The 16718-nt window shown below is 44.3% G+C and overlaps 1 protein-coding gene across 5 annotated transcripts; it reads left to right on the top strand.

The window, feature by feature from the left end:
• Positions 1–1016: 1016 nt before the first annotated feature.
• On the top strand, positions 1017–16383 carry LOC113014868 (polyhomeotic-like protein 1). 5 transcript variants are annotated; one of them, XM_026156654.1, is made up of 15 exons: positions 1017–1449; positions 3361–3485; positions 4923–5042; positions 5459–5530; positions 5637–5765; positions 5845–6009; positions 6127–6208; positions 6496–7472; positions 7680–7815; positions 7904–8112; positions 8194–8284; positions 9121–9208; positions 11583–11808; positions 13321–13531; positions 14182–16383. In XM_026156654.1, the coding sequence occupies exons 1-15, from the start codon at positions 1254–1256 to the stop codon at positions 14331–14333; spliced, it is 2979 nt and encodes a 992-aa protein (XP_026012439.1). In that variant the 5' UTR covers positions 1017–1253; the 3' UTR covers positions 14334–16383. The 5 variants fall into 5 exon arrangements, with proteins under 5 accessions (XP_026012439.1, XP_026012442.1, XP_026012440.1 ...); XM_026156657.1 differs by having other exon boundaries at positions 3358–3485; positions 4923–5036; positions 11601–11808; XM_026156655.1 differs by having other exon boundaries at positions 3358–3485; positions 4923–5036.
• The last annotated feature ends 335 nt before the right edge of the window (positions 16384–16718 follow it).

Raw genomic sequence — 16718 nt, 5'->3', positions numbered from 1 at the left:
TGGCCAAGAAATCACAGCAGCGTCTCTTCTTTCTCCGCAAACTAAGAAGAGCAGGAGCACCAGCCCCCATCATGTACACTTTCTACAGAGGCACCATCGAGAGCATCCTGTCGAGCTGCATCACTGTGTGGTTTGGAGCCTGCAATGCGTCCTGTCATAGAACCCTCCAACGCATAGTGAGAGCTGCAGAGAGGGTCATTGGTGTCTCTCTCCCCTCCCTCCAGGACATTTACAGCACCCGTCTCACTAAAAAAGCCCTTTGCATAGCGGCTGATCCCACACACCCAATGCAAAGCTTCTTCAAGCTGCTGCCGTCGGGGAGGAGACTGCGGAGTCTCCAGGCCAGGACCAGCAGGCTGAAGGACAGCTTCATCCATCAGGCTGTCAGGAAGCTTAACTCCCTCCCGATTCTGCCCCCTCTCCCCTCTCTCCTCCACGGTCTCACTGAACTCTGTCACACACACACAAACACACACACTCTCTGACTCACTCACTGGCCTGCACCAGTTACCAGTCACTTTGTGGAGCATTGGACTGCCATTACCTCATAAGACTTTGTTGTTACACTTTCTCTTACCATACATTACCAAATCTCCATTTGCACTATTTGCCTATTTGCACTACTCTGCCTGGTTTACACTCAATGTCACTTACCCATTATATTGTATATTATATAGCTTTCTTGTTATATGTAAAATTGTATTTATTTAAATTTTTACTTTTTAATTATTTTACTTGCATTTTTTAATCACTTTTATATTTAAATATATTTAAATGTTCATTTGCTATTTATCTAGGGAGTGAAGAGTAACGCAATTTCTATTCTCCGTATGTCCTGTACATGTGGCAGAATCGACAAATAAAGTTGACTTTGACTTTGACTTTGACTTATAAAGACAAGATATCCCTAAAATGGTCATCTCAGGAAAAGAAGCTCCACCCACCTGCCGTTCAAACCTTCTGTTGTTAAGTGTCAGCCAATCAGAAGGAAGGGAGGGGGAGGAAGCTGAACCACCTTGTGTCAGATGAATATAGGTGCAGGATGAACAAGTATCATGTCAAGTTGTGAAAAATGCAAAACTACTCTGGTGTCCAGTAAAACATGAAGTTTGAGATAATGCTAAGCATGTTGATCCCGAAGCCTTTGGGGGTAAAGTGAGCCCCTGTCCCCGTCCTGCTCCGTCATCGTGCAGCGCCGGAAAGGGCCGAGCAGAAAAAAGAAGGAGGCGTTTCCACACATCAGCTGCAAATTTATGCAGAACAGTAAAATCAGTGCTGCTGCTGCCGCTTCGAGCGTCCTGCACAGAGAAGAAGAAGAAGACGGGCGAAAAGAGCAGCAGCACCGGGCACAACGCAGACAAGAAGCCCGGCGGATCGTTGCATCGCTCGGTGTCGCTCTGCAGCGGGCAGCCGGTGCAGGAGGAGCCGGACGAACCCGGAGCGGTGACGGTAAGGTCGGAGCGAGAGCCGCGTTAACGAGCCAGACAGCAGCGGTGGAGGCGGGGGGGCTAGCGGGAGGCTAGGAGGAGTAGCCTCCGGTGGATCCAGTGTTAACTGGTCTGAAACATGGAGGATGGCTAGCTAACGTTAGCGCTGTGTGAGCTGCTCAGGTGGCTGTTTTTGAGCTGGTGGAGGCTGGAGACGGAGGCAGACTGTAGGTGCTGGGACAGGATGGTTGGAGGAGGAGGAGCAGTGATAAAGGAAACTGCAAAAAAAAAAAAGATTGTGAACACCTGGTCTGAACAAGTCCTGTAAGGTGGTGAAGTAGATGCAGAAAGGCTGTGTGAGCGATGCTTTTGGAAATGTTTCTCATGCAGGAGCCTTTGTACTAAAGCACGTTTCCCCGTTTTATTCCTGTGAATCCCCGAAAATGGATGCTTTATAATGACTTCCTACCTAAACCAGATAACCTGATTAAAATGATAAACTGCTGCAAAGAGGAAAAGAATGTGCATTTTTAAATTGCATGTTACAGTTAATTATATCTTTACAGCTGCCATCTTCATCCCCTCACACGTTTCAGGCCTTTTCCTGCATGTCCAGACGTGCAAAACGGAACAAGAAAAAAATCTAATGCAGAGCTTTAATTTACACAAGCATAAAATACACCTTTGTTTATCAAATGGTCAAAAATAAGAAGAAAATGCACAGACTTCTGTCTTTTATCACTTCACTCTGAGGTTCATACGTTACAGCAAATATTTGCTTTTTCTTACACACAGATTAGTGTGTAACAGTAACCATGCATTGATGATAAAGGTGATGATGGCAATATTGTGTCAAAAATCCACGTCTTTAATATCAGAGATGACTGAATTTTGTGCATGGTTGCAGAATCCTTTCCACCTCCAGCTCTCGCATTTTGAGTTTAAAGCATTTGCAAAATGATTTGACAGATATCTTTTTTTTTTTGCACATTTTTCCCTCATTTTCTGCATATATGTAAAGAATATTATTATTATTATTATGATTTTGTTTTTTTACCACAATCCCTGTGACAGCCTGACTTACATTAATTTGGCAAATCTGTAAATGCAACCTGATTTCATTAATCATTTTAGTTGTGCAGTTTAGAGGTACTTTCATAATCTTCCTGTCTGCAGGATGCATGTTGTGTGTGGTTAGTGTGAGGGGGTTAAAATTGAATCTGCAGCTTGTCCACAGCATGTAAAACAAGAATGTGGTGGATCGGTCTTATATTGGGCTTTGGTGAAGCTACTCAGTTCATCGACTGCCCCTTAGGTCAACTTTCTGTTGATTGGCTGCCCGTCATAAGCAGAAGGTTTGAACAGGAGGTCGGTGGAGCTTCTGTATACCTGAGATGTCCCCTTATTTGGACATCCTACAGATCCAAGCAGGAAAAAACTGCATATAATTTACCAAAGTTTCAAGTAATGAGGGCAGTAAATGTAATCTTTCATATGAACGTCCATACTAAATCCATCCGTTATAGTGTGCGTGCATGCGTGTGTGTGTGACAGAAAAAAGGAAAAGCTTGATGGAAGCCCTTTAAAGGTGTAAACTGGTCTGTGGAGCATTGTGTCCGTCTCCATGGTGGCGATGGGAAAAAACAGCTGTCAGCGAGACACTCAGTCGTTGTGATTTACTGCCATAAAAAATGAAAACATTTTAAAATGTTGAAAGTGTTAAAAATAACCAGCAGCAGAACTACATCAGTCATCCACGCTGTAAAAAGTGTTTCACAGCATCTCGACTCTGTGAGGTCTGCTGTTTGTCAGGAACCGTGACAGGTGTGGAGTTTTTTTCCTCCTCTATCCATCAGACTCTCGCAGAGAGAGAAACTGGTGTTTGTTTCATCCTGTGTTTGACTGACGGACGCCTCATCTGTCTCCTCAGCAGCCATGGAGACAGACGGAGAGCAGAACCAGCAGGGGGCCTCGACCAATGGAAGCGCTCCGTCTGGGACCAGCTCCCGCCCCTCTCCCATGAATTCCATGTCTCTGTATGAAAGGCAGGCGGTCCAGGTAGGTGTGAGTGTTTATACCTGTGTGGCTACAGGACCAGACCACATTGATTTTCACACGCTGACAATGAGTCCTCACTTCATGGAAAAAGCTTTTAAAGGCTCGGTTCACAGCTGCCTTTAGAATTCAGGTTAAGATCAGTTTAGTTTAACAGTTAAAAACTAACACACATGTTAGTTAGCTGGATTTCCAGTTTTGGGCCTCAGTAATAATCCAAGTGTGCCAGGATTGTTGTGCACAAAGGGGGGGAAAGGCATCGTGTAAAAAATATTTAAAATGCTTAAAAATGTAAGTTTTGTTCGACAGGAAATGCGTTTCTTTGTTTGTAAATGTGAAAAAAGGGAGACATCCCTGATTAGAAACCAGTGCTCATCCTCAAAAACTCCCCTCCCCAAGTAGGAAGTGGTCATAATCTTCATGGGGTGGCTTTTAATGACCCCTACCATCTTTAATATCTCGCTGTTCTCACACTTGAACCATACCTTGAGGGTGATAGCCCGGCAGCATGGTGCATTGTTCTGCTTTCGAGTTGTTATTGTTGGGCTAAAAGTAGGTTGCATGCCTGGGGATTAGATTGCACGTATACAGGTCTAGATTCAGGTCTAGACTTTAAAAACGTGACTCGTGGGAGCGTTTGGTTCTTTGCATAGTTTAAAACTCATTTCAGATGCGTTGTGAAACACGTAAAATAGATCCCTGTGGCAAAACCTTCACTGTGATGTAGGCGGAGCATTTATAATCCTGCCAGTGAACAAAATTGTAATAAAAATTAATAGAAAATGATGATATCACTTTGCATTTTCGTGTCCAAATTGTGTTTTTGGCTGCAGCGTAAACATGGACTGTTTGCGTGTAAGCAGGGGCAGAAAGTGTGTGTGTGGCTCATTTGTCTTCATAATTTCTGATTTATGTGTTAGCCGATGGACAGAAACTGATGAAGACTGACTGAATCGGGGGGGGTAAAGAAAAGAGACCGAGTCGTGCTGGGTGTGATGGAGGCTGGGTGTTATTTTCTCAGGCTTTTGTCACCCTGCACGGCCATCTGTCTCTGTCACCCGGCACACACTAATCCAGCCCGCCGCGCTCGCTTTCATCCCCCGACTTATTACTGTACGAGCCTCCCCTCATACATCAGGCAGCTGGCAGGTTTCTGCAGCTTCCCTCTCTCTCTGCTCCTTCTGCACTCGTTTCTCTCAGTCTGCTCTATCCCCTCAATTTTCTCTGCACTTCCTTTTCCATCCTAAATTTCTCCCATCCCTCACTCTTTCATGTCTTCTTCTGACTCTTTGCCGTCATGTTTTCCATCCCCATCTTTTCACAGCACTTTACTTCCTTCATGCTCCGTTCCTCCCTCCCCCTTTTTTTTTTTTCTTCTCCTTCTCCAAAATGCTGTCCCTCCTTCAGTTTTCATTTTTGGCCGTCTGCTCCTCCCTCCAGGCCCTGCAGGCGTTACAGAGGCAGCCCAATGCCGCTCAGTACTTCCAGCAGCTGATGCTGCAGCAGCAGATCAACAACGCAGCACAGCTGCAGAACTTGGCAGCTGTGCAACAGGTAAAGGTGTGTGCAAATTTCACTTTCTTTCTTTCAAGTAAAGGAAGTTATAAACATCCTGCACGTGTTGTTTGCAAAGCACAAAGAAAAACTATTGTAAGAAATAAAACGATACATGATGACGCTATAACAGCGTTGCATAAGACAGATTGCCACCTACTTGCATGCAATAATTAACTCCCATGAAAACCAGAAGAAAAAGGTGGGGAGGCCACGTCTACAGTCGATGCTGGACAGCTGTGGGTTGTAAAACATGGAGGCTTTGTGGCCAGAAACAAAGCTGAGCATATTTTGCATCAACCACACAACAGCCTCTGTAAACATCTCAGTTTTCATTTTGTTTGGAGTTTATTGAAACCTTAAGCTGCTTTTTTTCCTCTGTCTCTTCCCTTTCTTCGTTTTACTTTCTTTGTTTTTTTAAGGCCACTCTGGCTGCCAGTCGTCAGTCAAGCCCCTCCAGCAGTAGCTCTTCTCAGACTACCAGCACAACCACAGTACGTAATCATACAAAAACGATAGCTCTTTATGCCACAAAATCAGTACCGCTTTTTTTCCTTCGAGCCACAAAGGATCTTAAAGATGCACGTTCCTGTTCTTCAGGTCAATGTAACATCTGGATCAGGGTCTACAACCAGCAGCCGTCCAATGGGTGCCTCAGCAACATCCACAATCAGCCAATCAGTGCTGCTTAGTGGGACAGCCGGAGGGCAGGGCCAGATGTACCTGAGAGTGAGTTTGATCAGATGGTTTATGTGCGGCAGCTCAGTTTTGTGCATTTTAATGGCTTTAATGTCTTTTTGTCCTGCAGGTGAACCGCTCCCTTAGGACGCCTATCCCCTCCCAGCTCATTTTCATGCCCGGCAGCACTGCAACTACTGCTGTGGCAACTGTTGCCCAGCAGCCACAGGCTCAGCAACAGCAGCAGGAAGTGCCTCCGACTTCCTCATCCAGCAGCCAATCTGATAACGACCAGGTGTGTGGCTAACATAAAAATATTCTCATGGCTTGAAGACACATTCTTTCATTCTTCAGCAACAAAGTGACAGATGGGTGTTTTCACCCAAACATTTGCTCTGTGCTCCATCTCCAGGTACAGAATCTAGCCATGCGAGGTCTGTCGGGTCCTAAAGGTGTGGGTGTTAAGACTGAAGCCCCAGAGAGAAGTGACTCGGGTAGGAAAGAAAGAAGAGGAATTAAACATATAAATGAGCTTTGTAATGCTCTGAAGGTTGTGTATGATGATGGAGCCTGTGGTGGATTTGGCAGAAATTTCAGAAGCGTACACTTAATTTGGACTTTGTCATTTTAGTTATAATAATATTGAAGCAAATTCATGACAGTGATTCAGGTTTAAATGCTTTTATATGTAACGTAACGTTAATTTGGGGGTGAACTGCCGTTTTAAATGTGATGAATCACTAAATAGACACTAATATATTTTCATTCTTATTTTTCCCAGCTGCCTACTCGCTGGTCCAGCCCTCTCACCAGTCTACCCCTCAGTCCCCCACCAAACCAAGCCAGCCTCAGCCCCAGCCATCCCACATCAAAATCCCTACCTACCCCCAGCCTACTAATCTCAAAGCTCACCCCGTCTCTTCTTCCGGTGCCTCGTCGTCCTCGTCGTCTTCCATCCCTCTCTCCCAGCTCTTACTCCACGGTACTCGAACCCTCACCACAGGAACCACAGCTCCCACAGCAGCACATACTCTGGTCTTGACATCCAACGCCACATCTCAGCCCCACGGGTACCCGGTGGGCACGGCAACCATCAAACCAGCGGTCAACGCTCAGACTCTGGTGGTGCAGCCTCTACAGAAAACCTCACTCGGTGCTGAGAAATCAGGCCACGGAAACGGACCCATCCCCATCCAACCTAAAACTTTACAGGGGCTCCGCCTGCCCCTCCAGCTTCCTTCAAGGAACCCCCCTCCCATCCTGCCTGCTCCGCCGCCTGCCAGCAGCTCCAGCCAGCCTCCCCACACGCCTCACATCCCAGTGCAGATAGTGGGAGCCAGGCAGAGCACACTTGGAAATGCCCAGGCTCTCGCTCTGGCCCGTGGCAGCTGCAGCCAGGATGGTGCCGCCGTCCTCAGCAGCTCCTCTAGTCTGCTCACCATGGTGGCGTCCATCGCTTCCAGGGAGGGTGGAGTCGTCGGCCGAGGGGTGGGGCTGAAGACGCTTCAGTCACCCCAGGAGGCTCCCCCCTTGGCTCAGGTGTCTCAGGTGCATCCACAAGCCAATCAGAGCTCTGGACAGAGTCAGAACAGACAGCTGGCTTCAAGCCCTGCCTCTTGCTGGCCCTCCACCATTTCATCTCCTCCCCCCTCGCTGTCTCGCTCCTCCCTCTCTCTCCACCTGGTGACCGAAGAGCAGAGAGCAGCATCAGCTGGTGTAACCACCAATGGAGACTCATCAGGAGGTCAGACGCCACAGGTCAGCTGAAGCAGGATTTAAGTGATTCTCATGAATCAGACTTGATGTTTTTCTAACCCACACACATTTCTACATGTCACAGATGGTGATTTTGGGTTCTAGCACTAAAACAAACACACTACTCAGCCATAACTGCTCCTTGTGTAAATATTACATCCTACAATCACTCTCAGTGTCTGTCTGTATCTGTTGGCACTTTTTGTTTAGAGTAAACAGACGACTGGCTCTCTGAAAAGAAAATCAGACTCGAATTCAGCCAATGACGAACATGGCCCCTCCCCTCCACGGCTCCAGCCAGTCAGAGATCATGCCTCGGCCATCCCAGCCAATCCCGTCGATGCAGGTAATAACATAGAAATACATCCCTGTAAAATACTGTCAACACACACACTCGGTGAAAAACAGTATTTATCTTCCTCTCACCTCTCCAGGCTCTGCTGCTCCTCCTCCTCCTCCACCTCCTCCTCCTGCATCCTCTCCTTCTCCTCCTGCATCCTCTCCTTCTCCAGTGCTGCTGGTGTCCCGTGGGACTTGTGGTCAGGGTGAGAGAGCTCCTCCACCTCAAGCTGTGGTTAAACCGCAGGTTCTTACACACCTCATAGAGGGCTTTGTGATCCAGGAGGGGGCGGAGCCTTTCCCTGTGAGTACATGGGATTTGTAGTTTGTTTTTTGTTTTGTTTTTGTCGGTCGCTGACTCTTAAACTGAATTTGTGTTTGACAGGTCTGCGGTCCAGTCAAGGACTCGGCTGGTGAAGATTTGACTAACGACAGTCCAGACACTAACCCGTCGGAGACTGTTACCACAGCAACAGGTAACAGCCAGACTGCTTAAAGCAGTGCTGCTTTAAAGACACGTTTAAGGGCTGAAATCAGAATCATAAATATCTACTGTAAGGTTTCTGGGATAAAGTTGCCTCTGCATGAGAAACGGCTCTTAAAATCTTGAAAATCAAAATGTGATTTCTGCATTGCTGAAGTCTCTGTGCATTAGCCATAGTACATGTTTTATTGTTGTTGTTCTTTGGCCGTTAGCATTTTATTATCCTCTAGATTTTTAGTTATTTACTTGGTGTGCCCAGTTTTCTAGCTAGATTCTCATTTTCTTCTTTTAAGTCACACAGTCATGATTTGCTGCAGTTTTTTCTTTATACTGTACACGGTGACTGCCATACTGGACAGTAGATTACAGTAATGTATATTAAAGGCAGACCTTGGTACAGCTGATATCTTCAAAACTGAAACGCATAAAAAAATTTTGAGCATTATGAATGTAGAGAATTGGAGGGAAAATATGAACAATATGAATTGTTTTTTTGTTTTGATTTTTTGGTGATCTGTCCCTTTAACATTATAACATGGACATGGCTTATGGGATTTAATGTTGTGTAACAAGATGACCCTTGTTTGCCCTGTTTGTTTGAGCTGGGCTGCAGGAAAGCATAAAGACTTTAATTATAACTTTCAAGCTGGGAATTTCCCACCTCTGAGTCTAAACCGCAGGCAGCGCGATATCACAAGAAAATATCATCGCAGTCTGATTTTCTGTGTGTGGACCGGGACTCATAACCCGTTGGAGTATATAATACCACGTTTGCGTTTGTGTATTATTCACCATCTGCTTTGTTCTGTCTCTAAACTCTCTCCTCAGTGCTGAAGTGTGAATACTGTAAAAACTTTGCTCCTGCCAGCCAGTTCCGAGGCACCAAAAGGTTCTGCTCCATGTCTTGTGCCAAGAGGTACTTCAAAATGCATGAAACATATACAGAATAAATCACTGTACTGCAAACAGCTGCAGCCACTTCAGCTTATTTCACAGTGCGAGTGATGAACGTCTGTTTCTAGTTACAGTGCAGTTTGTCATAGATGCTGTGCAGTAAGATTTGGATGTCTTGAAGTCAAACAAAACTGCATAAAGCTCAAAACCTCAATCCTCTTTGAGGCTTTTAGTTCTTAGTTATATACAGTGTTTCCCACATAACTGCACTGTAATTGTGCCATGCAGTGCATGTGTGTGCCTTCTTAAATAAATGGAAAATAAATCCTTTATATAATAACGTCTCCTTTCCCATCTACAAACTGTAGCATCTAGAACTGCAGCTGAAGGCTGACTGCTTTAGTAGAATCGACTGCGCGCATATATAGATGTATATATTAGGGGTGCAACGATACACAAAATTCACGGTTCGGTTCGATACTTTTGTGTCACGGTTCGATATTTTTTCGATACAAAAAAATGTTCATGCCTTTTTAATTTGTCATTTATTAAAATTATAAATATATATTTTAACTCAAAAGTACAGTTTTTAAATTTAATGTTGCTGAAACAACAAAGGGATAAAATAATAAATCTATCTGATGGAGAAATCACTCATCTTTGGAAAAGAGAGTTTATTACAGAGAAATGGCTCTTTCAAAATAAAAGCTATACTATACGCTTCTTCTGGGCTATATTCTCAGCAGCATATTAAACATATCATAAGGAGAATCCTGTGCTAACGGCTGTCTAAATGACTCGGGTAAAGTTTGTAGCATGCGTGCTTGTTGTTTTTGTCTTTGCACTAGGATGATGTCGGAGTAAATGTGCAGTCATATTTGTTGTGTTCCCACTAGTGCTGTCAGCGTTAGTCTGATATGACGTTAACGCCACAACACGGCAAATCTCCGTTAACGAGCTACCGCGGATTGCCCCGTGCGTGGGGCTAGACGGCCAACACGTTAACGAGCTAACTGCGCTAACACACTAGTTCCCACCCATGTAATTGAGCATTGCATGGCACATCCGACATACTGTTTTACTTTAGTCCATGACGCGCTTACCTTCAGGGTCATACGTCACATGAAAACCAAAATAGTTCCAAACGCCAGATCTGAATCAGGGTGGGGGAGGTTCAGTCGTTGAGGCAGTTGGCATTTTGCAACAAGCTTAGCTTCTGTCTTGCTAGCTTGCGCTGCGCTCAGTGGATCTGCGCTCCACAGTGCAGCCTAGGCGGAGTAGTTGAACGCACTGAGTGCTCCACACAGCATCGTCAGAAGAAAAGTTGATAAAAAATTTTTAAATTGTATTGTTCGATACATATGCGTACCGAACCGAAAGCACTGTATCGAACGGTTCAATATCGATAGGAGTATCGTTGCACCCCTAATGTATACATATATATAAATATATAACAAACAGAAGGGTTACCCATCTGAAACAGGATGGGCTATGCCACCTGTTTAGCATCAAGTGAGCTTTCAAAGTAAGAGTGAGGAGGCTGTACTCTTGTCAGTTTTCTGTTCTGTTGGATGAAAGATGGTGTCAGCCATGGCCTATCCCAGCTGTCATGAGACAAAAGGCTGCGTACACCGTGGACTGGTCACCAGGCTGTTGTAGGGCTAACAGAGGGACACCTAGGGGTCATTTTACAGTCACAACAACAACAACATAGCGTATGTGTCTTTGGACTGTGGGAGGAAGCCAAAGTACTCAGAGGGAACCCATGCAAGCTTGGGGAGAACATGCCAGCCAATGGCTAAAAGCCATTTAAAAAAAAAAAAAAAAAGGACACAAAATGACTTTAAATCCCAGAGCTGCCAAAGACTAGTGTGTGTGTGTGTGTGTGTGGGGAAACACTGATATATAATGAATCGATATCAAAAGCCAGTGTTACTAAAGATGTGACCCACTAAATGTTGTCTAAAACGGGACTTTAGTGTGAATTCTCAGGTGGCTCCAGCTGTAAATCTCACAGCTTGTGTTTTTCTGTTCTCATGTTTTTTTTTCTGTGTCTACATATTGTGATAGCCTCACTTCATCCACTTTCACATGCAGCATGTAACCTCGCAGTACAGTGGAGGACGCTTTGTTTCTCCTCTGAATGTGCTCCGTATTAAAATGTACACTGTATTTATTATGTGACATGTTTCAGTAGAAAACAATGCGCTGTCTGCATTGTTTGTTACAGTATGTTGTCAGCTTATGATTTGACATTTTCTGCTTCTGCTTTGTATTTGTCCCTTTGCCCACTACACGTGTATAGCTTATATACCGCGTACGGTGCAAAGAGACAAAAACTGTGTTGCTCGTCTTGGCTTCAGTACCGTATATGTCACTCTTTGTCTACGATACAGTATGTATTGGTTCCCCAGGTACAACGTCAGCTTCAGGCAGCACTTCGGCGTGCGGCAGGGTCACGGCCAGCGTCAAGCTCAAGATCACTCTTCGGATCGGGATCAGAGCCGCGGACACCTCTCCAACTCGGACGACGAGGGAGGAATCGCCAGGAGGAGGGTTCCCCGCAGGACCAGCTCAGAAATAGCCAGTGCCAAGATAGCAGGGAGGCCTGTACCTGCCAAGGTGAGGCAGGATTATACAGTCCCTACAAGGAAAATTATTGGTGCAGGTCAAAAATTAGAAGTCCGATCCCAGCTGATAACTGATCTGTGTAGTTGTACTGGAGCCTTTCCTGCTTTGATCACATTTAAATAGCCTTTGCTCACATGCAGGTAAGCGGTCTGTGTGGAGAGCAAAAGAGGCATTGCATTTGTTTAGAAACGAGTGCATCAGAGGGACGGCTCAGGTTGAGCAGTTTGGAGATGCAGTTGGAGAGCCAAGGCTGATGTGGTTTGGACGTGTGCAGAGGAGGGTTAGTGGATATTTTGGGCAGAGGGTGTTGAATATAGAGCTGCCAGGCAGGAGGAAAAGCAGGAGACCACAGAGAAGATTCATGGATGTAGCGAAGGAGGACATGCAGAGCGTTGGTGTGACAGAAGCTGGTAAGAAAGAGGCTGATGATCTGAGAGCAGCCGAAAGAAGACGAACCAGCAGACGAGATGGTGGGCTCAGATTTGTCTGATGGATTTCAAACTTTAGCAAAAGGGTTTTTAAACTTTAGTGGCCTCTTAATAAAGCCTGTAAGTGTTGATATGTGCAAAATATTTGGCTCCAAATATTTTTAATGTTTGTATGTTTAACTCTGCAAAACACATATAATATTTTTTTACACCTTTTTCAGTCAATTTATTACTTTTCTATCATCCTATTGGCAGAAATGCAACTTTAAGTAGTTTTAAACATATTTGGATGCTAGAACTTTACACCCAGTCATCAATAACTGCGATCATGTTCAAAATGATCTGCTTCTACCGCAGCTTTCAGCTTCCTGGGAAGTGTTTTTTGTAAAATAACTTCACTTGTAACCACATTAAACCACATACAGATCTGGCTTTGTGCTCAGGGACATCAACACGGATGGAGGAGCACACAAATATAATTGTGCGAGGAGGGCGATCTCTTTCTAATAATGATGTCAGTGTACATACAAATAATCCATTAGTCAAAGCTCAGGCTTCAGACTGCTGAAGCTCTGTTTCAGAGGAGACATCCCCAGTGTGGTCATTTCACACCACTCTGGCTGCGAGCTTAGAAACCACGGCCAGAAGCCCAGATTAACACAAATACACTGAATTATGCCGAGTAAAGAATAGAAATGCAGAGTAAATAAGCATAAAAGAGCCCCTTTAAATTTCTCCTCCATTGTTACAAACTGGCCCCAAACCAAATGTATGAGACTCCTGAACACAAACTTCATGTAACAGCAAAAATAGACCTGAATCCATCTGAATGTGCATTTTTCACTTGTATGCATGATGAGCCTTTTGAAGTCATTACTTGCTTCTCTGTGACGGTGCTCAGGTATCTCGAGGTTTGTGCTCCTTTTTTATAAACTGTAACAATCCCCGTCTGTGCAGCTCTAATCTTTAAATATGCAGACGGGGTTTTGTCCTTGTAGCCTATGTTCATGTTTTTGCAAGCAGACCGGGGACACTAGTGAACGCTGCTGCTTTTTTTTTCTTCCTCCGCTTGTAGTGCCGGTCCGAGTCGAGCCATTCAGATGAGGAGTCCAGCGTAGAGGAGGATGAAGATGACCCCATGTCTCTCTCGCCGGCCTCCTCAGCGTCCTGCCACCAGCCGCCTCCTCCGCTCCCAGCAGAGAGCTCACCACCGCCCACCTGCCTGCCTGCTAGCCCCTCCCAGTGGAGCGTGGAGGAAGTGTCACAGTTTATTTCCTCACTGCAAGGTTAGAAGATCTGATTTTTGATCTTATAATGCAGCACTGATTCACATAAAGATAAAAGGCTCGACTTCACGGTCAAGGTCAGAGGTCGAGTTATCTTCTGAATGAGTTAACTCGAGGGCAAGGGGATGCAGGATGTTGAAATTGGCACCATAGAGGTGTGTGCTAGGAGGCAGAGGGGTAGCATGGTGGCCACCAGTATTTTTAAAGCCCTTCCAGCGTCTCTCCCTCTGTGGAATCTGTGAACTCCTGAACTGATAGATGATGGAAGTGGGGGTAAAGAGGAAAATGAATGGCAGTGCTCCTGAATTAGCTGGTTTCTGGCTACTGCTGATGTTTATCTTGTGTTGCTCTGCTTTTATATTCAAGTGCAGTAATTGATGTTTTGATCAGTTCTTCTTTTAATTTGCAGTTTCATGCTTATCAACATTGTTAATACTGTACAGTTAAAATAACAGACCAGTTTCATATTAATGTGACACATTAATCTGGAGTTCAGCTGTTTCCACCTCGAACTTGATGCTTTTATTTGTTATGTAAATGTTTGCATTTGGAGCTAATGCATGAACGACTGTGTGCATTAATGTTAATGTACCATAATTTTCAACCTTTGCATTTTTGTCCACCTGTGCTTTTATCCGTCGTCCTCTCAGGGTGCGAGGATCTCGCCTCCCAGTTCCTGTCGCAGGAAATTGATGGACAGGCGCTGCTGCTGCTGAAGGAGGAGCATCTCATGTCCACCATGAACATCAAGCTTGGCCCTGCCCTCAAGATCTGCGCTCACATCAACAGCCTAAGAGACTGACCGGTGTTTTTACCACAAATCCGCAAAGTTTAAAAGTGAAGCCCCCCCCGGGCATCCACCACCAGCCCGCGGGTCAGATATGGAGCTCGAGAGTCCTGCAGGTGAATGTTTGAAGTACAGTTCATTTCCCAAACACGGCAAAGACTCTGGGACTGCAGAAGTGGAATCTCATCCTGTTTCACATCAGATTCTCGCACAAGTTGTAAAAATCCTTCAAATGTGCGACTTTATTTCGATGAAGGTACACGTTCCACCAAATTCTGCTCAAAATCAATGTAAATGAAGGTTTTGAATGTATTTTAATTGCAAACGAGACTCGTTGAACCTGAAGTACTTGCTCGTTATTTTTTCTGACCGTAGACCGAGGCTGTGATTTATTTTCGTTTCGTTAAACTTCCTTTAAAAGACTGAAGATACACACAGAAGAAAACAGCTGTGCTTTGTTTTGCACAGGAATTTGGAAGGAAGACCTTTGGAAGCACTTCTATAGCACTTCCTTTGTAAAGTGAAGTCACAAATCTTTTTCTTATGTAGTTCAGCATTCCTTCAAAGACATGAATTTCATTGCGTACTTCCAGCATTCTAATTATTTGAGAAGAGTATACAATGGCACTTTTATTTTGAAGGCAGCCTATTCTTTGCGCTACAGGGTACTGTGAGAGTACAGGGTACTGGGTGCAGAAACACCAGAGTCCAAATGAAACCCTAATCCCTCAAGGTTCAAAGAGCATTTCATACTTCAAGTAAAAATACGGACGTTGCATAACTTTTTCTCACATCTTTACCGTATTGTTTTATATCCAGAGAACATCAGCTCTACTGCTGAATGCTTTTCACTGTTTTTAAGCTTTTTACCAGAGAAGTTCACGTCAACTCTGTGATTATTCACCTGTCAGCAGTTTGTGAGATAACTCAAATGGTACCACCAGCTGCTCCTGGTCTGCATGAGTGCACTTACAAGGCAAGTTCACCGGTTTGGTTTTGTGGAGAGATGCTGTCAGAGAGGAGTTCTGACAATAAGATGTTCATTTTAAAGTGTCTTTAAGTTGCATTCGTGAACAAGAGAAGTTGCTGGCCACACGTGGACCTACGATGGATGTGGGAGAAATAAGACATCACGCCTGAATGAATGAATGACTGTGTGAATGAGTGAACCTTGAAGCTATACTGTAATAAGTGTAAAGTTTGCCTTTCTATTTAAATGCACATTTGTTTGCTGGACTGCCTTGTTTGAAGCTTTTTACTGTAGGACTTTTCTCATGTTCTCTCTCTGTGAACCTCGTGGCCTTTCTCACTAGTCTCTACAACGATAGGTTTAGATGAGGATTGTCGGTTTTTACTGCTTTCATATCATTCCTTGTTTTATATCTGCGCTTACTTTTTTACAACTCTCGATTAAGCAATGAAATGTGTTGCTTTTCCCAAAAAGCGTGACTGAATAGTAGCTACTTTGATCAAGGATCAACTTGCTGTCTTCCTCATAGCTTTGTCACATAGCGTGTAACTACCAAGAGTATTTACCTTTCTAGCTAGCTAGCTATCTTTGGCTTTATTGTTAGTGACTGTGGCTATTCCAGTACTTTGTTTTTGTTTTTCTTTCTTTCTTTTTTTTTTTTTTTTTTAAAGGGTAATAATCTTGATGATGTTTGCTTATATTTCACTTTCCCCAGAATTTTGGAGTCTTTAAATCTTCATTCTAAACGCCAAAAAAAAAACCCTGAATTTCGCCTCATTTCAAGTGAGGTGAGCCACAAATGCAGCTGTGATTACCTGTACAACATTTGTCCAAAATCAGACCATTGCAGCGTTGTTCGTTTAGTCTTCAACATCCCAAAAAGTAGCACTTTTCTCACAGAAGAACAGTGAATTCAGCAAAAAAACGTTCTTTTATATATAAATCTGTATACATACAAATAAGGAAGCCACTTGGAATCAAATGTCTTTGCTTGCAATAATTTCCAAAATCTGCAAAATCTAGAGGGGCTGGTTTTCACAAGAAGAGGTAATTAATACTATCATGCAAATAAATAATCAAACTGTTTTAAAGCTGTGATGCTTGTTTTTGTTGTTTGTTAGCCTGAGTAATGGTTTCGGTTTGCACTGTTGCTTTCCAAGTGTAACAAGTGCAGATCATCAGTGGGCAGTTTGCATCATTGAAACTTTAATGTTTTTGTTTTTAACTCCTCTCCCCCGGCTTGAGTTCAGGCTGAGGTGTTGTGCTGTTTTAAAGAAAGTCCCTTCAGGTTTGTTGTCCCAGATGTGATTAAACCAGTGGTCCCCAACCCCCGGTCCTCGGACCGGTCCGTGAGTCGTTTGGTACCGGGCCGCGAGAGTTGAGGCTCAGGTGTGAAATGTATGGTTTTCAGGGTTTTTATTGGTTTTCAG

This window comes from Astatotilapia calliptera, chromosome 22 (genome assembly GCF_900246225.1).
Source record: "Astatotilapia calliptera chromosome 22, fAstCal1.2, whole genome shotgun sequence".
Taxonomy (NCBI): Eukaryota; Metazoa; Chordata; class Actinopteri; order Cichliformes; family Cichlidae; genus Astatotilapia; species Astatotilapia calliptera.
The sequence above is the reverse complement of the archived record's forward strand: the minus strand, read 5'-3'. Positions and strand labels throughout refer to the sequence as shown.

Bases quoted from the DNA above. Each gene is read 5' to 3' on its own strand.
- LOC113014868 (XM_026156653.1), top strand. From the start codon at position 1,254: ATGCAGAACAGTAAAATCAGTGCTGCTGCTGCCGCTTCGAGCGTCCTG. The intron at 7,816-7,903 runs GTAATAACATAG...TCACCTCTCCAG, and splicing joins AGCCAATCCCGTCGATGCAG to GCTCTGCTGCTCCTCCTCCT. The intron at 9,209-11,582 runs GTACTTCAAAAT...TCTACGATACAG, and splicing joins TCCATGTCTTGTGCCAAGAG to TATGTATTGGTTCCCCAGGT.